General features: G+C 43.5%; 2 protein-coding genes across 6 annotated transcripts in view; both read left to right on the top strand.

Moving 5' to 3' along the window:
• Nucleotides 1-4,521: 4,521 nt before the first annotated feature.
• On the top strand, nucleotides 4,522-19,391 carry PRPSAP2 (phosphoribosyl pyrophosphate synthetase associated protein 2). Of its 3 annotated transcripts, none has more exons than XM_039560241.1 (12): nucleotides 4,522-4,646; nucleotides 6,786-6,905; nucleotides 7,334-7,484; nucleotides 8,607-8,659; nucleotides 8,785-8,851; nucleotides 9,779-9,951; nucleotides 10,879-10,994; nucleotides 14,454-14,509; nucleotides 16,789-16,937; nucleotides 17,440-17,510; nucleotides 18,048-18,194; nucleotides 18,704-19,391. In XM_039560241.1, the coding sequence occupies exons 3-12, from the start codon at nucleotides 7,366-7,368 to the stop codon at nucleotides 18,860-18,862; spliced, it is 1,110 nt and encodes a 369-aa protein (XP_039416175.1). In that variant the 5' UTR covers nucleotides 4,522-4,646; nucleotides 6,786-6,905; nucleotides 7,334-7,365; the 3' UTR covers nucleotides 18,863-19,391. The 3 variants fall into 3 exon arrangements, with proteins under 3 accessions (XP_039416175.1, XP_039416176.1, XP_039416177.1); XM_039560242.1 differs by having other exon boundaries at nucleotides 6,786-6,848; XM_039560243.1 differs by lacking the exon at nucleotides 6,786-6,905.
• A 1,893-nt stretch (nucleotides 19,392-21,284) lies between these two features.
• The window catches only part of SLC5A10 (solute carrier family 5 member 10), a 38,508-nt gene continuing 38,079 nt past the window's right edge, over nucleotides 21,285-21,713 (top strand). For all 3 annotated transcript variants that reach the window (XM_039560238.1, XM_039560240.1, XM_039560239.1), the window contains exon 1: nucleotides 21,285-21,395. In XM_039560238.1, the coding sequence (XP_039416172.1) occupies nucleotides 21,285-21,395 (111 nt within the window). The remainder of the gene's footprint in view (nucleotides 21,396-21,713) is intronic.

Raw genomic sequence — 21,713 nt, forward strand, 5'->3', positions numbered from 1 at the left:
TGAATGCAAATGAATGGGAGGGACACTGCAGCAGGTGAGGAAATTCTCATTAAGGAGAGCTCTTCTGGTGAGACTTTTCTGGTGAGTAAAATTTTTAAGTGTCCCACTCTTGAACTTGGGGAATTGACTTGTTTGATGAGGCCAAAGACAGTGCACAGAGGTCTGAGAGCAGAACCTCTTCCAGAGCTTACTGCAATGAGACAGGAAATAATACAGTGAGTTAGAGGAGAGGTACTTGTAAAAAGCTTCTCTGTGAAGGAGATGTTAGTAATAGTGTCAGGAAGTGGGGTAAACACCTAGGTAAGGCTCAGCCTTTTTTTGGTGTAGCAGCTGGGTGAAGGTCCCACTCCCAGCACAAGTGTTAATCTGCTCTTGCTGATCCAGGGCTGGTCCTGGTTGGCACCAAACTGGGAGGATATAGGATGCTCTCTGCTGGTTGTACTTTGCTGATTCTCCCTGCACCTCTCCCAGCTCCTGCTTAGTGTATGGGCCAAGGCTGGTACGAAATCTTTCTTTACAGCCCGCAGTTGTGCATGCAAAGCACAGGACCTGCTCTCATACACTGAATTCTGCTTTAATCTGCAAAGTTGCTCTACAGTGACCAAGTCAGCCCTTCCTGTGCTCACTAAATGCCTGCACAGAGTATGGTGCCTGTGTGCTCTTCGGAAAGAACCTGCAGCTTGGTGAGGCAAATGGCAAATCACACTGGGACCCAGTCGGTAGGACAAGGAGGAATAGGGCACTAGCTAGGGTCTGTGACGGATTGTGTAGCTGTTCAAATTCCCTACAATGACATGATTCCACTCTGCAGTCCAACCACTTTTTTCTAAAGGCCAGTCAAAGGGCAAACCACACCTGTAAACATCAGGTGATGGAGGTGAACAGGATGTTACACAGACTTTGCAGGACAGAGCTGCCCACACACAGTAAAGCAGAAGGAATCTGTGTACCAAACAAGAGGCACCACAGCCCGCTTTTGTTTCAGGGCAGTGTTTGTCCAAACCCTTGCCCTGATATCCACCTCGAGCCATCTGTCTGTGCAGGACCTGTCACACTCCAGGTATTCCCACAAACCTCTCGTCTCCTTGTTGGGAGGCTGGTTGGAGATAACCCCATGTCTGTGCCAGAGCTCATGCAGCCAATCTGTTAAACATTACAGACAGACCCAGAACTGGGAGCGCAGTTGGAAACAGGAAAAAAGCCCTGAACATGGGGAGTCCTTCAGTCAGAGCTTTGTGACTCAGGGGGGAACAGGACTGTGACAAATGAGTCTGTGCCTGTTTCCCACAGACAGCCAAGCAGTAATATCTGATAAAGCAATGAGTGCTGTCTACTGCCAGAGCCCTTCACACAGAGAAGACACGTTTCCTGCTCCAGGACCTTTATTAATGCACTTTGCTTCCCAGACATAGGGAATGCTATTTCCAGATCACTCCCAAGATACAAAATTACACCTCCTTCCATCAATTCCAAAATGCATTTATAGTTGCTTTGAGTGCTGCCTCCCTAGCTGAGTACTATCCAAGGCAGAATATTCTGGAAACTGGACACAGTTGTCCCTCAGGCAGTAAAGCTGAAGGCAGGGGAGCAGGGAGGTGATGGCTTTTGGTCTGTGCTCAGTGTGTGCTGCAGAACCTCCCTGTGGGCTCAGAGGGGCTGTGTAGGGTAGAGGATGTTTTTGGGATGCCTTTATTTGTTGGGAGAGACCAAACCTATTCACAGAGCTCTGTCAGGATCAAATCAGAGCGTTTCTTTGGTGCACCATGTCTGATAGTTCTCATTATCAGGTGGTTTGGTATGTGAGCTTTAATACCCACTTTTTTTTTAAACAAAACCAACTCCAAACAAACAAACAAAAGCTAACCTGGCTGAGCAGTGATGGATGGAGCTCAGGAGCCTGTGTGACAGCAGCATTTATCTTCTCTCAGGTGATGGATGCAAGCTGTCGTCCAGCCCAGTGCTGGATGAGCAGTGCCCTTCACCTTGGCTGGACTAGGTGTAGTGTGGGGGAGTTTTTTTGCACATCTCTGCTTGCCAGGGTCACGTCTGGATTACGAACAGCAAATCTCTGTGAGCCAGTGTGTTCACACCCAGAAAATTCTCAGAATTCCTTAGCTGGCTGCTAATTGAATCATTGTAAATGAAATAAAATCTGTGTGCTCATCTTGGAGTTTGTTGAACTCTTAGTGTTTGGATAGAGTATTGTCAAATTAACAAATCCCTCTCGCTTGGGAGCTGAGATTTAAACTGGTGTTCCTCTGATCAGGAAGACAGAGATGAGAAAGAAATTGATTCTTTTTTTCCCCTAAGAAAAACAAAGGCAGTAGCCTTATAAAAAGGATCGGAAGACAGAATCACTTAGTTCCTGGTCCTGTGGTTTGCTTAAGCAATGTCAGGAATTTGGGGCAGCACAAATCAAACAGTCAGCAAATTCTGAGTGCCCCAGGGTATTGAAAAATGCTTCTGGGGAAGGCTGCTAATTGCATTATGGGTCAGTGCTTCACCATGTGTTGTTTCTGGTTGTTCTGCATTAAACTGCTCTGCCACACCAGCCTGTAGCAGAATCCTGTGAGGGAGACCTATGCAAAGAGAAATCTCTGCTGCTCTGTGAAGAGGCCAACAAAAAGCTCAACCCCCTTCCTTTTTGTCCTAAAAGCCCTGAAACAAAAAAACCCCACCTGCTTGGGTCAATGATCCTGGATCAACTGTATGGCAGCACCAGCCTGGAAGCAGAAAAACATGACTGGGAATGGTGGGGGTGGCGATTTGGACCTCAGAGCAATTTGGAAGAGGATGTAGGAAAGGCAGAGGATCACCGCAGCATCTAAGAGGCTGATGGCCTCTCTGCTCACGTATTTCACCCATGTCCTGGCTTTGTGAGCCTGCAAGTGGAGTGCTCGACATCTGCTCCAGGGCTCCAGGTTAAATGGCTTCTCCTTCCCCAGCTCCCAGTCTGCTGAGAAAAAAATTGAAAAAGGAGATGAAGAAGTCTTGGAATGTATGAAGCAAGAAGCAAATGTGAAATCTGGGGAAAACACTGGCCTGTGAATATTTAAAGTGGAAAATGCAGCTTGTACTGGCGGAAATGCGGTTTCAAACTATGAATTTGATGTTGTCCCTTCGCAGGCATGTTTGGTGAGCTGGCCTGTGGCTTTTCCTCCTCTTTTATGTTAAGGACAGAAATATCTGCTGGGATCCTCAGCCTTGCTCCAGTGTACCCTGCAGTCCAGGAATAATCAAATTTAATTGCTTTTTGTGAGAAAAGCTACAGCAGAAAGTACCTGATTTGTAGCTTTATGGTAAATGCTAAAATTCTGATCCATAAAACGCTGTTCAACTGGGGTGTACTGAGAAGTGTCATTTAAAACAGGTTCTAACTGCGCAGTCTGGGGAAAAAACATGGTGTTTGGGTTTTGCATTTAAAGGAGGGATGTATGTCTGTGTGGGATGACTGTAATTTCCTCAAAGCAGTTTTGTCATAGATGTGTTGGAATAAAGCTTTTTTTTCTTTTTAAACAGGGTGACTGAAATAAGAGTCTCATTTCAGATGTCAAAAGAATCTTCATGCAGTTCAAGCCATGTATGTGGCAAGGAGAGTCCTGAGAGGACTCTGGATAAATCGTGTATGCTTTTGACAAGGAATTGAGAGGCCACTGATAGTTTCTGTTCTTAATTTACTTTCCAGAAATGCCTCTTTTTCTATAAACACTTTGCTGATGGCAAAGGCCTGGTGGTAGCTTAGTGTCCAGCAGGGATGGAGAGGACCGGCCCTAGAGATGGAAACACCTACAGCAGCGTGGCAGCCGCCTGTCCATCCCTCTGGTGGGGAAGCAGGTGTGGGAGCTCCAAAATAATGGCACCCTGTGGACGTCGTCACTTTATTCACATGGATTTTGCACCAGGGGTAATTTTTGGTGGGGAGGGGCACCTGAATTATGGTGTTGAGGTCCCCACATTATCCCAGCTGGGGACTCAGATGTGTCCTCCTCTTTCCCAGCAAAGGGCAACAAGGCTCGTGATGGGTCTAGAAAATATATTTTACGAGGAATGGCTGAGCTGGGTTTGTTTAGTCTGGAGGATGCTCAGCCCCTCATCGTTCTCTTCAACTCCCTGAAACGATGTTGTAGTGAGGAGGGGGTTGGTCTTGGAAACGGCCTTGAGACACGGGAGATTCAGATTAGATATTAGAAAAATTCTTTTCATTGTCCGTGCGGTCAGGCATTGGAATAGGTGCCCAGGGAGGTGGTGGAGTCACCATCCCTGAAGGTGTTGGAAAAGGCATTTGCCGCTGGGTGATGCGGTTTCGTAGTAGTGCTGGCTTGATGGTCAGACTGGATGATCTTGAAGGTCTCTTCGAACCCTCCGGATTCTAAGATTCTGTGATTCCAAGACCCCGTCCCGCAGCCCCCGAGCGCGGCGGGGGAAGGGGCAAGATGGCGCCGGGTCCCCTCAGCGGCGAGGGGGGGGTGGGGGGGGCGTCGCCTCAGGCCCGCCCCGCCCGCCCGCGCTCCCTCCCTCACGCCCCGCCGCCATCTTGCCCGCGGAGCACCGGAGGGGCTGAGCTCCGTCGCCGCCTTTGCCTCTCCCCCTCCTTCCCCTCCGGCCGGGGCCGCCTTTTCCCGGGGCCGGGGGGCCGGAGTCGGCAGGTAAGGCCTTCAGCGAGGGGCACTTCCACCCGCTCAGCCCACTTCAGCCGGCTGTGTGGGGGCAGGACATCTCCCTTCCCCACACGGGGTTCCGACCCCTGAGGAATGGGCTACGTCGCCCTCCCCTCAGGGGATGGAGACCCTCTCCTGGGCGGCCTTTTTTTGGGGCTGCTCGGGCTCCCCGCAAGCCCCACAGGTGAGGGGCACCGGCGTGGGGCTGCGGCGTGCCCGGGCCGCTCTCGGGGAGGAGGGATGGGATCCACAGGGACCACAGGGCCTGTGTAACCCACCTGGAGCATCTGAAGGACTGGTAGGGAGGTGGAAGGGTCTGTTAGCCCAGGGGGATCGGTGAGTTTGGAGGGATGGGAAAATTCCCTCTGGGGAGATTGGTGAGAGGGTGCAGATTCCCTCCATCCCATGGGGTCCATTCCTTAGTACCATGGTTATCCCATCCAGTTATTCCTGCCTCTGTTGCTTTCTGTGTGGACATGCTCAGTTCATGGAGGCGTAAAGCCGTGTGTGCCCAGTAATTGTTGTGCTCATCATGATGTGTCTGTGTAATTGTGTGCAGCACAAAAGGAAAGGCAGGAGTTTGTGCTGCAGCCTGTTCTTGATGCTTGTGTTCAACCGTGGAAGGTTGGCCCATCTCAAACCAGAGGGTTATGGTCCCGTGTACCCCTGTGGAGTCATGTCTTTGCACATCTAATAAAGTTCTGTGAGCTTGCTTTCATCCCAACACCTGTTTGAAGGTTGATATATCCATGACTCTTGAAATGCAACTTCCCTGCCCACACACACCATAGCCCACTTGTAGCTGCTGAAGTGCATCCACAAGAAAGTCCTTGACCTATAGTTATGTGAAGAGCAATGTTCACTGTTGCTTGTAAATACATCAGTATCTTACTGTGGTGTAAAGTGCACCCTCAGCAATAGTTGGGAGCCAACAACTCATCTTTTCAGATTTCATAATGCTCCTCATTTCTCTAATCCATGAAACAAGGCACATAATTGGATAAAAAATATGCCATCTGAGCACTCTATGGATGCTTTTAGTAACATGGAAAGGTGCCTCCACGCTGTTCCCATCCAGGCACATAAGCAGGGTGCTCTCGTGTGATGGTCTGAGACCTAAAAGCGTTTCAGGTCTGTGCTCACTCTGGTGGATCCAAGATGGATCTTGAGCACTGTCATGAATATTTGATGTGTGATGGCCATTAGTTGACAGCTGGGAGTTGCAGAGAGTGAGTGAGCAGCAGAACAGAGAAACAGTAGCTAGGAAATGGGGTGGTTTTAGGTACTTCATTTGAGAGGGATACTGGTCTTGCTTTAGGGATATGGGGGGCCCTTCTGGTTTTAGTGCAGTGAAACATTCAGACGTTCTGGGGGCTGAAATGGTCGCTGTTTGTGCTCGGTCTCAGCACAGTTTGGATGTTTCTGATGACAGGCTGGTTTTCATTCACAGCAGTTGAGCAGAGCTCAACCTTGGCATCAACAGATTTTTGTTAGGAGGTTCCTGACTTGACTTTGGCTCTTCATGAGAGTGAATTGGGTTCCTCTGCCAAAGATAAACTGAGTGAGACTGTGTCTGGTTGTCAGGGAGGTGTGAAGGAGTTTCATTACAGACCTAGCCAGCTGTTCCTGTAAATACAAAACTCTTGTTTTTCTTTTAGTTGCTGTTTTGGAGTACTTCATTGGTGATACATCATCAGCTTTTTCTAACCAATTACATGTGCCTATTAGATAATTCTGTTTCTCAGCAGGGAGATGTTTACCAGGAAAGAAGTTACTGATTTAGCTGTAACTTTGAATTATGCCAGTCACATTTAATATTTCCAGTCCCCTACGTAATACTGAAATGGATGATGAAGGATTGGATTATTTATACAGCAGAAGTGAAGTGCAGCAGGATTTTGAGTTGAATGCTGCTTCGATCTATCCAGGGCTGCTGGTCAATGTGATCCTTTCTTTCCTTTTATTTGACTAAAATTTTATAGTAGAAGTAACCATGAAAATGTGATTTACATAGCATAATAAAAAGATGGAATCACATCAAATCCTTGGCGAGATTAGTGCCTTTATTTGAAACATAAAAACAAATGATACTGATTTCCTCCTGATGTTTTTCTCCTGTTTTCACAGGAGAAATATTGCTTTCAAAGAATGACAACAGCTGCTTCAGCAAGTGGATTTGCTGTGCAAGAGGTCATTATTTACAGCTGCCAGCTTTATTGAATTCTTCCTTACATTTCATCCTTATTTGTAAGTTTATAAGTTACTGCGAAGTGATGAACAGAGACTCAGCTATGGAAATAGATTCTTCTAGCCAGGACCCAGGAGCTCTTTGAAGCTCAATTCTACCCGACTGTCTTTGTGATCTTGGAAACGTCAATAAACGTTGCTCAGTTCTGGAAAATGAACTGGACAAGCTGATGGAAAAAAGTATCAGTGTTATGGGATGATAGCCTGAGGAAAACAGTTAAAAAGGCAAAAACCTGTTGGTGCTAGAAGGGGATGTTGTCTTGGGGGATCTTTGGAGAGCTGTAGGGAAGCTATTAAAGGGGGGATAACAGATACTAAGGATGCTGGAATATCCAGGCTTCTGGGAAACTGCATTTTCTAAACAGAGAAAATGTGGGGTTTTTTTGTGGTTTTTAACATGGATTTAACATGGATTTGATCTCTTGCAGTCTTACAGAAGCGGCAAAACAACTTAGGGTTGATGTTTTGTGTGCCATCAACTGAAATTGGGGCCATCATGAATATCACCAAGGGTGGGCTGGTGCTGTTCTCAGCTAATTCCAATTCCTCATGCATGGAACTGTCCAAGAGGATTGCTGAGTAAGTAAGGTCTGCAGGGAATCTTGGGGTCTTGGGGTTATTCTGATGGGACTTGTTTTAGTGGACGCTTGATTTCCCTATTTAAGGAAAGTTACATGGGAAAACTGCCGTGGTTTGCAAGAATATGGAGTGTGCCCTATTACAGATTGTATTTCAACAGCTCAATAACAAAGAGACTAACTCATGTTTGAATTGTTCCGTGGGAGGTTGTGATTGGCTGCAGCATTTTATAGGAAACACGGGGGCTAATTAATGTTTGGATGGTGTTAAATCATCATGGCAGAAGTTTTCTTACTCCTTGTACTGGGTTTTTTTTTTAGGCAGGAAAACTATATCCCTCCTGCTCACTGTATGTTTTGGATGGGAACATTCCTTTAGCTTAGGTCCATGAATAGCTTCAGCAGAACTTTTAGGACTTAAGTAAATTTTTACTGTGCTAATTAGGATGTGTAAGTTTACTGGGAATATTGGACAGGATGGATTTCTTCCAGAGGCCTATTTACCCAGAGTTAGGTGTGATAGGATGAGAAAGGGGGATGCAGAGGAACTCAGGTTACATGTGGAAAGAATTTGGGCCTGAGTGCAGAGTATACCCTGGTCTCCTTTTTGTAGTGGTGGGGTCTTGCTAATGCTGACAAGGGATAAATACAGCAGATATTTTTCTTCCGTTATCCATAATATAGTGCCTGCTACTCTTTCCTCTTCACTCTGCATTGAGTTTTTTCTAGAGAAGAATGATTTAAAAGTGGTATTTTTAAGTATTGTGCACATGTAGGTTGCCACACGTGTGTGTGTGTATATATATATATATATAACAGGAAATATATTAAAAATTAGAAAATGTTACATGCTTTAGTATTCCAGCGTTTTTCTCCTGCTTCTTGTCCTGAGCTTGACTTGAAAATAAGTTTAGCATAGTCTGGAGTGCAGCTTTTGGAAATTGTAGGTGCTTTTTAAAGAAATGTTCACTGTAATTACTGGTTTTATGGTCTGGGATTTTCTTTCCTTGGTTTTCTCCCACGGAATGCAGCCTTTTCAGTAACTATTGCATTATATGGGATTTACATTGGTTGTGCCCTTCCTTTCCCCTTATTGACTTGCACCTTTTTTCTGTTCCCACAGGCGCTTGGGAGTTGAGATGGGGAAGGTTCAGGTTTATCAAGAGCCAAACAGAGGTGAGCATTTAGTTAGCAATACTGGAAATGTACCTGATGCTGATTTGCATGTGTTGGTTCCCCTTTTCTTAGACTCTAAAAGGAGTTTTGCTCTTGCAAATATTACATATTTCTCTTCTTGGCAGAAACACGAGTGCAGATTCAGGAGTCTGTGAGAGGAAAGGACGTATTTATCATCCAAACAGTTTCAAAGTGAGTAACTGTTTAAAGACCCTGTGTTAGCATTTGATGTGGGCTGTCCATAGGAATGCTTCTGGTTTTCATTTTTAATCACCTTTTATGTTTGTGATAAAGTGTAGTAAGTTTAGATTAACTAGATAGAGGCTTTTCTTTGTGGAGGGTTTTTGTTACTGGTTTTGTTGGGTTTTTTATATGTACACAAAGACAACTTTGGCATAAGCTAACTACTGTTATTTTAATTTTTAGTGAATATAAAACCTTCCCCTTGATCTCTGCATTCTTTCCTTAAGTGTATTCTTTTGCTTATGTCATTCTCTTTAAACTCTTCTCTTTTCAGCTCCCGATCTCTAGCACTATCACAAAGTTCTAGATGTAGGAGGAAGGTTTCCTGGGCAATGTGTCCTGTGATTCAGAAATTCTTTAATTTTATGTGAGAAGAACTTCACAAATGCTTAGACTTTTTTTTAGTGGGAGCAGAAATAGTAGATCTGAGTTGATGACCAGGTCTCTAAAAAAGTGCCCTCTTCATCTCTTCATTTAGTGCAGAGAATAGATGCTAATTATTAAGTATTTAGCCTGTTGTTGGCTTGAACAATAGAGGAGTATGTTGTAATATATGATGTTTTCTTTAAAAATCTATGTGGAAAAAGTGATATTGGAGATGAATTATGGGCTACTTTGTTACAGCAACCTGGTATAACAAAACCTGCTGAATTGTCCAAAATAGCCAATTAAAGAAAAATAGAGAAGTGTAATTTTTGTGAAAAATTAAAATGCTGCATCCAGGGCACTTGTCATTCCGAGGGGCACGGCTGAATTCTTAGTGATGTTCACTCAGTCAGCATACTTTGGTATGAAATCCCTGGAGTGGGTGTAAATACTGTGTTGAATGCAGGATTTTTGTGCACCAGATACAGAAGCAGATGTTTCTCGTTGCAGGGATGTGAATACCACAATCATGGAGCTCCTGATCATGGTGTATGCCTGTAAAACCTCCTGTGCCAAAAGCATTATTGGAGTGATTCCTTACTTCCCCTACAGCAAACAGTGCAAGATGAGGAAAAGGGGCTCCATTGTCTCTAAATTGCTGGCCTCGATGATGTGCAAAGCTGGTAAGAATGTGGCTGTCCTTAAATAATCAGGGCAAGGGGGGCTCCTCTGTCAGCTTCCAGGTTTAGGGAGATCTGTGCACAAATTTGGACTCTGCTTAAAAATAACTGCCAAGCTTTTAATGTGTTTAAAACCTACATAAAAAGGAGAATGTAATTAGAAATGTTTCCAAATGATGAGCTCATGAAAAACCCAAATTTGGTTACAACCATTTTACATTGAGTTGTGCTGAGCTGGCAAAATTAGTCTTCTGGGCTGAGCTGCTTTGGACTGTGGTATCCACCTCTCATAATACCATCCTTTGCCTTTCTCACAGTCTGGAACAGTTTTGCCGTGTCATTTCTGGCCTGTTTTTTACTTGTTGGATGAATGCACTTTGTCCTTTACATTTGAGACCATGTGGGAGAATGAGATTATTCATTTTCACAGCCTTCAACACATTTTCTGCTCCTTTCCTTTCACTCTCATCCCTGGGAAAAAACAGGCAGTTATAACAAACTGTGTGATCTGGGTTGTTATTTTGGGAGAAGTGGTTTTTGATTAGGAGTTTGGCCCATTTTTCAGGAGTTCAAAACTCTGATGAGCATGCCAGGGTCTTGCTGTGGGACATGGGACAAATCAGTGCTTCCATTTTGTCCCATGTCCAATGGAGAAGGATCTTGCCTGCCTCAGTGTGGCACTGCAGAGTCAGTTATGTGCAGTGTTCTGAGGTTCCTTTAAAAAAGTCACTGTAGAAGTCTCAAAACATATTAGTGCCAGTGTGCTTAAGAGTAACATAATTTATTCTGTACTTTCACTTAGTGTTCTCATGCAGCTTAGAGATTTTCTGGATAAACTGCAATGAAGTGAAACTTAGAAAAAGAAAGTATCTCTTCTCTCTTACTGTTCTTGATGTGCTTCTCTGTAAGTTTTATTATTCTGTTCTAAAGGACTAACTCATCTTATTACCATGGATCTACATCAGAAGGAAATTCAGGGTTTCTTCAATATTCCAGTTGATAACTTGAGAGCATCCCCATTTTTACTCCAGTACATCCAAGAAGAGGTGAGGAAGGCCTGTTATTCCAGTTTGTTTTTTAAATTCTTTTTTTGTCATGTCTCAGGGCATCTGAAACAAATACCTCTGAAAAGATTAACTCTTCAAACTAAATTTTAAGGGGGGAAGGGTCGTGTTGGGGTAGGCAGTGGTGTTGGGGCTGGTGGTTCTTCTCTTCCCCGCGTGTTTAACTTCTGCTTTCATGAAGAGCTGGTGTTTTCTTACTCATGCAGCGATGCTGTTTTTCTTTTAGATATATTCCCCTAACACTGAAAAAAAATAGGATTTTCTTGCTCTTGATGTTCTCTTCCTTTCCTATTTCTAGTTTCCTTGACATTCATAGGATGGGCTGCTTGTGTGGATATAAATTTAAATCACATAATAAGAAACACTTTGGAGATTGTAAACTATGAGAGAGCCATTGATTGTACTCCGAAAGTAAGACTGGTGGGTGGAAATCTTACCCACTGTTTGTTCAGGCTGCATGTCTTGACTTGAGGAGCTTAACTTGGGATGATCTCTGCCTCCATTTCTCCATCCTATTTTTATAAGGGTTTTGAGAAGTGCTACTGGTAGATTCACCTATACAAAATATATAAATGATAATTGTAGGTATAAGATGCACGTTAAGCCTCTGACTAATGGTAATTTGGAATAAAGCAAGTGCTTTCTTCCTGCTGAGAGAAAAGGTTTAGCTCACTCTTGCTTTTGAATCCAAGCTTTTTCTTTTTATAGAGATAGGAATGCCTCAATGTAAAAAACAAAACACACCCCACCCCGCCCCCTTAAAGAAACCCAAACCAACATGATTTTGTTATGACAGTATTAAAATCTGTTTGGGGAATCAGTTACCATTTGAGTCTCTTATTATCATTTCATTTGGTAATAGAGTCAAAGAGGATGGCAGAACAAAACTCCAGGCTCTGGCTTTGGCACAGTCATTCATCTTGTGTTTGAGGAGAGAAGCGTTGCACATTGTAAGCACTTCCTAACTTAAAGGAACAAAACTGGAAAACCAAATACACAGATGCAAGACAAAGTTGTGCTTTTATATGTTGCTTAGAAGTGTGGTTTATGGTTGATAACAAGATCATGGTCCTGATTTGGTCTTGAAGCACATTTTGATTCCTGAGCTTTTAATGGTTTATACAGAATTGTTGCAGCTTTGAGTCTGGCGCTGCTGTGCAGTCTAACAAATGACCATTTGTAGAGATCTGAAGTATATGTAGAGAATTCTTGAAAGATACTTTCAGTTCTTCATCCTTCTGCTCATCCATGAGGGGACTTTCTAAAACCAGAGTTAACTGAATGGATCTGATCACATGGGATCTATACTGGCAAGTACCTTCACCAGCCAGATCATTTATAGTATTTTTGCTTAAAACTTTGATCCCTTGCTGCTCAGGAGGAATTTAGTATTCATCTCAAGTTCCTGGTGGCCACAGCTTGCTGGATATCCTGCACTGGGAATGCCAGAGCTTTCAAAGCAGAGCAGTTGTGATGGGATATACTGAGGAGCATGAAATGGAGTCTGGTTTGATAAGAATGAAGGTCACTTAAAGAACATTTCATTGAACGTTATGAGAATGAGGGCTTGTAGTTGTTGCCTGTTGGAAATTTATTCCTAGATGTGAAGAGAATCACTTGCTATTCTGGGATGAAGACACTCCAGTCAGTGAAATCCTGTGATAGTAAAATTTTCCTCTGTATGCCTGGCAGATGTTGGATACTTGGTGGCTTCTCTTTCCTTTGCGCACGTGTTAATCCCAGAGTGACGTAGCCCTTTGTTACATGGACTTGTTGACACCTTAATGTCTTTTGGATGACATTTCTGACTTTCTGACTTAATTTTTGAAGAGCTGAGAACAAATTTGGTAATTTGGCAGGGGAAAAATGAGGCAGTGATGTCTGAACAAGATCAAAGCCTTTATTATGTCAAGTGACAGGCCCTGCCTTGTCCATACCTTCCGTCATGTTAATCTTTGTAGCCTCTTGTATAACTCAGTGTTTATAAAGGACAGAACATGCTGAATTCCCAGTTTATAGGTGGAGTTACTAACATTGTGGATTATTAATGTTGCCTGACGTCCTCAGAAAATTTACTTTCAGTTGGCTGAACCCTTGCCCAAATTCAGAACTTATTTTTTCTTTCCCATGCCCATGTCAGGTAGAGCTTTTGGAAATACTCAGCCAGTGCAGTGTGTGTGTTTGAGGATAAGATTGTGGAAGAACTTACTTTGCCTGTGTTTGCAGAAACCCCAAGTATTTCTGTGCTCTGAAATGGGTATTTGACGTCTGCCAGCAAGGTGGTGAGCTGCAGGACAGGGTGTCATCCCCACAAATCTGTGAAATTACATCCCTAACAGATCAATTTGCAGGTATTTAGTGAAGAGTCTTCCATCCCTTAACGCTGGAATTCTGAGGACTGGGCCTGCTCTGTAGGACTTTGCTGTGATTTTTGGATAGGATGACAGACAGGTACTCTTTAAGCTGCTCTCCGTAGAGATGGATCATCCCAGGGCAGCACAGTGAAGGAAAAGGCTGAGTTTGCAAGGAGTGGGGTGAGATGAGATACCAGAGGGAGTGTAGTTGTAGTTGCTGTTGGAAAGGAGGACTGGAAGTGTGAATGGTGGAATGCTTGAGAAGGTACAGACAAGCAAGATGAGTCTGATGTGGAGTCACTGTTTGTAGGGAAAATGGAGATGAGGATAAGAAACTTTCGAGAGATGGGGACTAAAATGCACGTTAAATGTGGAACAGGAGTCTGGAGTGAAAAACCAGTATGAGAATGGGGCAGGGGCAGCAAAAACTGAGGAGCAGACTGTGCTTGTGAAGCCTGACTGAAACACCTGTGAGATCTCAGAGGGAAACCCAGACTTCCTGGCCTCGTCCCTCTGGTGCTGTCAGCGTTTGCGGCAGCATCTCCTTATGTTGACACCAGCGTGGAAGAGTTTGCAGCACTATGAGACTGTGCCTCCAGGATCAGTGCAGTGACTGTGGAAGTTCTATCCCTTCTGATCATCCATAGAAAGAGTCAGTGTCATGTGATGGGAGAGGTGTGACCTCTCTTGGGGTACTCTATAAAGCAATAGGAAATGGTAAAATGCTGGTTTTTAGTGATTAAAGACAATTTACGTTGAACAGGAAACTTTTCTTTGATGGTTTCCTGGTTTTTTTAACACTTGTGGGTGTAACCCTGATGTCCTAAAGCAGTTACTTTTCTGTTATCTGTACTATAAAATGGGGTTTATGAAAGGTACAGTTTGAAGTTAATATGTGAATTTTCTAAATACCTGTTTTTACTGAGCTGTCAACCCTAATCATGTACCATGGATTCTGAGGTTGCTTTCTTAGGTAAAATGTTCAATGCTTAAAATTATTCTGGCAAAATAAACTTCTCTGATTCTTACTGAGTTTAAATTTGTCTAAAGATATGAAGTAGACATTGCTATCTGTTATTTACTACAGATACCAGACTACAGGAATGCTGTAATTGTGGCCAAATCTCCTGCGTCTGCAAAGAGGTGGGTAAGATCTGCTCTCTTGCCTTAGAGCAGGAAATCTGTCGGGATTTTGTTCTTAGGATCAAGTGAAGGACAGATATCCAGTAATTAGGAGATGCAGCCTTCACACCCCTCCCAATTCTGCTCTGTCAGCTGTGTAGTTTTTACATCATCACTGTAATCATAATAAATCTAAGGAGAGTAAAAAAAAACCAAAAACACACAAAAGGATGGGTTAAATCGGTGCAGTGCTTATGGTAAAGGTTTTTAATCATGTTATATTTGTGTGCATTTACATTATAAATTTCCTGCTGTAAATGAGGAAAAGTGGCTGGAAGTGTAATGCCATTAATCCAGATGAGTTTCTTAACATGGGCATAACTAAGAACATGGTTGATCAGATCCTAAATACAGATGGTGAGACTGGGTTTGCTGTTTGAGATGATTGTGTTTGTGAAGTCTTTGGTGGTTGAATGACTGTTCTTAATCCATGAAGCTTTTTAGTTGACTCTTCCTAAACTCTGGAATTACAGTGCTGTCAGCAGGCACTGCAAGAGCTGGATGATGGTTTAAGAGATGCTGTATTTGCTGTGCTGACAAACCAAGAGTTTGTTGAAAAGTTATTTAGACTTCCATACCAATGAATTGTGATACTCTGTGTTTTTCTTATTTTATGTAGCAAATCACCTTTTGTCATCTTTTTCTCCAACAGTACTTTTTGTGATTTCTTTTGTTTTGGCCAGGTAATTTTACATTTGTTTCTTTTCCATTTCTTGTCCACAGTGTCAGTATTGCCTCTTGGGTGGAGGCAGGTGTTTGTTGCAGCATTTTAATGCTTATCCAGTAATTGTCAATGCCAGCAAATAGATGAGTTGCACATCACACAGTGATTTCTGGAGGAGAGGATCCCAGAACTGTATTGTTTAGCTTCTTCACATGTTCCTATGAGTATTTAAGGCAGTATTTGAGGAGTTACATTGTATTGGGAGAAGGATGATTGGATGTTTCAGCCTAATCCAGGCGGAAAACAATCTAGGAAGAGACTTTTGATGAATGCCTGCTTGTGAAAAAGAACCCATGCGTGGTGAAGTTCAGAATGTCTCTGTGGTTTCTGAGCTCACTGGAAAATTAATAAATCATTTTACTGTTACTTTGAACTTTATTCAGTTTAATACTGCATTTTAAGGTAATTATTATGGTTTTATTGATACGGTTATGCCTGCTAAGTCGTAACTCTTAATGTTTGGAATAATAATTACCTGTAATTAACTACTTGCAAAAATAGTATAACTATGATAACCACAGGGTGGAAGATTCTTCATTTTTAATTAAATGAGTATCACGATGGGCAAATTATTCTCTGGACTTTTGATTGTTTGGATAGTTAAACAAGGCTTAAGGATAGAGGAGGTGATTCAGGCACAGGTCTGAGATGCTGATGTTAGAGCAGAGTGAATCACTCTGGATCTGCTGGCTTGCTTGGACCAGAGGAGACTTGGATGGGTGGCTTAGGCAGGATCCCAAATCCTTGGGTGTGCAAAGTAAAGTGGGATGGATGTGCTAGTTTGAATTTGCTGCTTCCAATATCTGGGATACAAATTCCTATTTTCCTGACTCTCTGCTTTTCCCACTCCCCCAGCTAACCTTACACTTCTTTACAGAGATTTCTAATTTTAGTTGAAGAAATACTGCACTGTGAAGGAACTTCATGTCAGCTAATTAAAAAATCCAAGCTGTTCAACTCCAAGTGTGGTTTGTCAGGCAGAATGATTGTCTGGCTCCCCTTTTCCATAGGGTATCTCGGGTTATGTGTCAGCAGGTCAGGGATATTGTCTTGATTTAGTACTAAAATAAACAGGTGAACACTTGTTTTCTCTTTTCATGTGAATATTTTTTTTCCTATTAAATACAGACAATCCAGACATCAAGGCTGTTCTTGGTTACTGTTAAATGTGTCCTGCTAAAGCATGGGATCCCAAGGATGCTGAAGGCTAGGAAATGTTATTTTGGCTGCTGGGCAAAGCAGAAGGGAGTAGTCAGCATTTTGTGACTTGCAGCATTTATCCTGTTGCTTTAAGGCCCATATGGGCACTTTGAAGGTTATTCTGACTTTAACAAACCTGTTAAAAACAAGATACTGAGAGACAACTGACTTCTTCCGTGAATTCTCCTAAAATTTTAGGATCATTTGACTTCCCTCTGAAACCTTAGAAATAAAATGGAAATAGATTAGGATTGTACATATGTGAATTATTTTAAACTTAACCTTTTTCTGGGTTCTTTTAACCCTTTCTCTGCAGGGCACAGTCGTTTGCTGAGCGCTTACGGTTGGGAATTGCCGTGATCCACGGGGAAGCTCAGGATGCTGAGTCTGACATGGTGGATGGTCGGCACTCACCTCCTACTGCCAAATATGTAGCTGCTATCCACCCCAGTCTGGAGATCCCCAGTAAGTAAGTGTGTGTGGGAAAGTGTTACCTCTTGTTTTCGTGGGTTTAGGGGTTGGGTCTGGCAGGGATGGATTGTCTAAAAGGAGTGGTTCTTCATAGAGGGAAAAAAAAAAAAATCTTTCCTGGTGGGGGGAAAAAGATTCTTTCTTGCTTGAGTATGGATGTGACCTACAGCTGCACCACCAAAACTGCAGTGCATAAACCCAGCTTGCGTGACTGAACTGGCTGTGTCTGCAAGCCGCTCTGTTTCTGTGTTGAAATTAAGAATTAATAGAATTGGTAAACAATTCAGATATAAATGAATATCGTTAATGTTTTAATTAAGCTTTAAAAAATTATTTATGTATTAGAATCCTTCTGGTTTTCTCAATAATGCTGTTGAAATAGTTGCTGCTTCATGTCTTTAATAACTCCAGCAGCTATTTCCATACTTGGAAGTAAATTACATAAACTTTCTCCTTTCTCCTTTCTACCCCTCTAAAAACATTTACCATTAATCAGTGCTGATTCCCAAGGAAAAACCACCCATCACAGTTGTTGGAGATGTGGGAGGAAGAATAGCTATCATTGTGGTAAGTGAGATGCCATCACTTCTCATAAATGATATTAAGCATGTTAAAGTTTTAGAAATCGAGTAGCTGTTCTGTATCAGCCACTAAACTTTGGTTTCTGGTGGACTTCTGATAGCATGGAGCAGCATTGAGCACACTCACAAAGCTGACTGGGAGCAATGAAAGGATCCACTCTGGAAAGCAGCATTTGGACCTTGTTTCCATGAGTTTCCACTTCTACATTCCTGGAAGTGTTCAAGGCCAGGCTGTGTGGAGCTCTGAGGAACCAGGTCCAATGGAAGGTGTCCCTGCCCATGGCAGGGCTTGGAATGAGATGATCTCTAGGGTCCCTTCCAACCCAGGCCATGCTATGATTCCTTGATTCACTCATGATTTCTCTAAAGCAGAGTGTAATCTCTTACAAGGTTTGTCAAGGGAAAGGGCAATTTTCTGATAGTTTGGGGTTTGTTACACTTGGTGAAGCTGTAGCATTAGTCAGACGTGTTGTGTTGATCTGTCTGATGTGGTGAACCCTCAGTGACTCTGGGATTTTGGCAGGATGACATCATAGATGATGTTGACAGCTTTCTGGCTGCAGCTGAGACCCTCAAGGAGAGGGGGGCCTACAAGATCTTTGTCATGGCCACCCATGGCCTGCTGTCCTCAGACGCTCCCCGGCTGATCGAGGAGTCTGCCATCGATGAAGTAAGTGTGGAGTCTGAGCTCTCATCAAATTATTTGGGGTATTTCTAAACTAGCAATTTTCTCCTGATTTGTTCATTGAAATATGCTGGCTTTAAGGATTTAGATGGGAGGCTCCTGGATTCAAGCTTTCCCACTATGGAATTGTGTGCTGGAATATTAGCATCCACATGTCCTTAAATTATAGTAGTGGGAAGTGGTGAGATGCTGGACTGTCAGTATCAGCACACCTTTCCCTTCAGTGGGTGGGATATTTTTGTCCCTTCCTCTGGGCCTGTGTGGCAGAATGAATGAAAGGGAGGAGGGACAGTGCCTTTAGTATCCATGGATACATGAAATCTATGGCAACACATGGCTCTTCCTAAGATTGTGACCCTGACAGTAATGTAAAACGTTGTTTTGTCAGCCAGGGTGGTTTTGTGGGATCTGTAAAACTCCCTTTCACATTTCTAATATGAAAGGTGGAAAACACAACAGAGATACGTTTTCATGATCTCTTTTTCTTCCTGTAGGTGGTTGTTACAAACACAATTCCACATGAAATACAGAAACTTCAGTGCCCTAAAATCAAGACTGTGGATATCAGCATGATCCTGTCAGAAGCCATTCGCAGGATCCATAATGGAGAGTCCATGTCGTACCTTTTCAGGAATATAGGAGTGGATGATTAATGTTTCTTCCTCTAAAGAAATACCCCGGGCCAAACTGGAAGCAAACAGAGAACGAGCTGTGAAGCGTCGTGCTTACTTTAATATTTCCATTGAGCCACTTCTTGTTTTCTCTTGGTTTAAGTATCAAGGTAGAACAGTTTTTAAGACTTTTTTGGTTTTTTTTTTTTTTTTCTTTGCAGGGTTTTTTGGGGGGTGGGTGGGATAAACATTTTACAAAAAACTGTTCTAGTTGCTTTTAGGTTAGTTGCACTATACACAATGGAAAAATCCCACAAAACACTTGAGGCAAGAATTTGGCTTCTAAATTAAGCATTCCTTTTCCAAAGCTGCTTGCTACAAGTGCTTTAAACGATAACAAAATGAAGTGACTGTATAATATTTGCATTTTAAAAGCCAAAAAGGTTGTACTGTTGTATGCAGTTCAGTGATTTTGTAGGAGTGCTTTTATAGAAAAGCATATGGAATATGCACCTGTATTTATTTTCTGCGACAAAGAATAAAGACTTGTTTTGTGTGAGCTTTCTAAAAATGTTCATGTGCTGGTCCTTTATCTTCTAAACTGTGTGTCCTTAAGTATGGCAGGTGGATGTCAGGGAGCAACAGGGACTTGCTCAATGCTGCAGGTTGCCCAGAGAAGCTGTGGCTGCCCCATCCCTGGAAGTGTTCAAGGCCAGGTTGGACGGGGCTTGGAGCAACCTGGTCTAGTGGAAGGTGTCCCTGCCCATGGCAAGGTTTTGGAACGAGGTGATCCCTCCCAACCAAAACCATTCTGTGATTCATTGACTTGGGAATATTGTGGGCAGGGTGTAGGTTCCAGCTGGTAAAATCCAAGTCGGCTCATCACAGGTAAACTGGGGGGTTTTTTGGGGTTTTTTTTTTGAGGTTTCTTGCCTGCCCTGAATGTGTTGATGAACTAAAAAAGATGCCATAGTGCAGAGCTGAACTTGTCCAGGTTTGTTTTCCCAGCTCTCCTTGGGCAGGTGTGGGTGGAATGGCCAGCTGACTGCCAGGCAGCTCCCAGTCCCAGGGACTTCAAGTTCCTCACCTGTTGCAAAGAAAACAGTGGTGGAACTGATGAACATTTAGAGGTTGTTTGGTTTAATCTTTCCGTCGTGTGCTACAAATGAGTATAAAGCTTTTGGCATGTTCAGAAGTGAAAATTAACCTTTGTTGACATCGTTTCTATGTTGGAGACAAACTTCCAAGGACTTTGGCGGGTTCATTGACTTTGAAAGATAAACCCAGGTGCTTTCCTTAATGTTAATGGATACACCAAGCTGACTTATTGACACGTGTGGGTACTTTGGATGTGTTAATGCAGGTCAAATTCCAGCTGAGCACTGAGGGGGACGGTCGGTTCCTCTCACAGATGTGCAGAGCTGCTCCCGGTGCTGCCACGGCTCCTTCAAAGAGAGGAGAGCTGCTGACCTGACTCAGTGATGGGCACGTTAACTGAGCTGTGTTTATTTTGTTAGTGAGACCTTGTGGAAGTGTGCTGCCACTTGGGAATGAGCCAGCCAAGCGTGCAGCGCAGCAAACTGATGGCTAAATATCCAAACCCATGGGTGCCTGTCTCGTGTTGGCTTTTAAAGGAATAGCTGTGTCTCCTCTCTCCAGAACTCCCTGACAGGAGGGTGCAGCCAGCTGGGGGTTGGTCTTCTCTCCCAGTTAACAAGTAACAGAGCAAGAGGAAACAGCCTCTAGATGCACCAAGAGAGGTTAGGTTGGATATTAGGAAAAATTTAATGGGAAGGGTTGTCAGGCATTGGTACAGGCTGCCCAGGCAAGTGGTGGAATCACCAGGGATTTAAAAGCAGTGTAGATGTGGCACTTGAGGACGTGGTTTTGTGGGGCTGCTGGATTAATGGTTGAACTCAATGATCTTAGAGGACTTTTCCAGGCCAAATGATTCCATGATTCTGTGATCTCTTCTGTGGGGGTTTCTCCTGGTCAGCCTTCACTGCTGTGCCAGGCTCCACTTCGGGCATTCACCCAACTCCTGTTCGATCTTTGCTTTAAAACATAGAAACCCCCCAACTTTGTCTAGTTTCATGCAGAGCAATTATGATATTGATGAGGGCTCGGGAATTTGGGAACAAACTGCATCCATGAGGCTGGATTGCTGGTCCTTTGGCTATTGATAGTATTGGAGTGGTGGAAAGGAAGGGAAGAACATGAGGCATCACTTGGACATTTTTCAACCCTGCTCATTTATGAGACGCCAAAATCAAGTGATTTTGGCTCCCTGGGGAGTGGAGAGGGGTGGGAAGCAGTGGAGGCCAGGCTGCCCACCCAGGTACCTTTGGAAGCACAATTCCTACTGCTGGGCTGTTTAATGATAAATGCCCTTGGGCTGCTAACGAGTTACTAATTCAGTGACTGTCCCTGTGAGGCTGAGGATGAGGAAGGAGGCAGAGGAATGATGGAGCTCAATTCCACTGCTGGGTCTGTTACCCCCTCACAGCAGTTCAGCATTGCTGACCTCGTTGTTGTAGTGGTTTATTTTTCCTTAAACGTTGGCGTGGGAATATGGGTAAGAGTCTTTTGTTCCTTTCTGCTTTCTTGTTTGAATAGTTTTCAGGGCTGGCTTTTCTGTGTGGAATTTCTTGAATGCTTTTATTGTTTTCTTGTCGTTTTCACTTGTGTATTTTGTGTTGTGCTGTGTGGAGACAGGCTGGGAGAGCTAGGGGTGTTCACCTATTGAAGAGAGAGGTCTGGGGATACCTTAAAGCCCCTTCCAGTGCCTAAAGGGACTCCAAGAGAGCTGGAAAGGAACATTGGAGTGACAGGACAGGGGGAAATGGCTTCTCACCACCCGAGGGCAGGGTTAGATGGGATGTTGGGAAGAAAT

The sequence above is a fragment of the Corvus cornix genome, chromosome 14 (genome assembly GCF_000738735.6).
Source record: "Corvus cornix cornix isolate S_Up_H32 chromosome 14, ASM73873v5, whole genome shotgun sequence".
NCBI lineage: Eukaryota > Metazoa > Chordata > Aves > Passeriformes > Corvidae > Corvus > Corvus cornix.

Bases quoted from the DNA above. Each gene is read 5' to 3' on its own strand.
- PRPSAP2 (XM_039560241.1), top strand. From the start codon at position 7,366: ATGTTTTGTGTGCCATCAACTGAAATTGGGGCCATCATGAATATCACC. The intron at 9,952-10,878 runs GTAAGAATGTGG...TCTGTTCTAAAG, and splicing joins CTCGATGATGTGCAAAGCTG to GACTAACTCATCTTATTACC. The intron at 10,995-14,453 runs GTGAGGAAGGCC...TATTTACTACAG, and splicing joins TCCAGTACATCCAAGAAGAG to ATACCAGACTACAGGAATGC.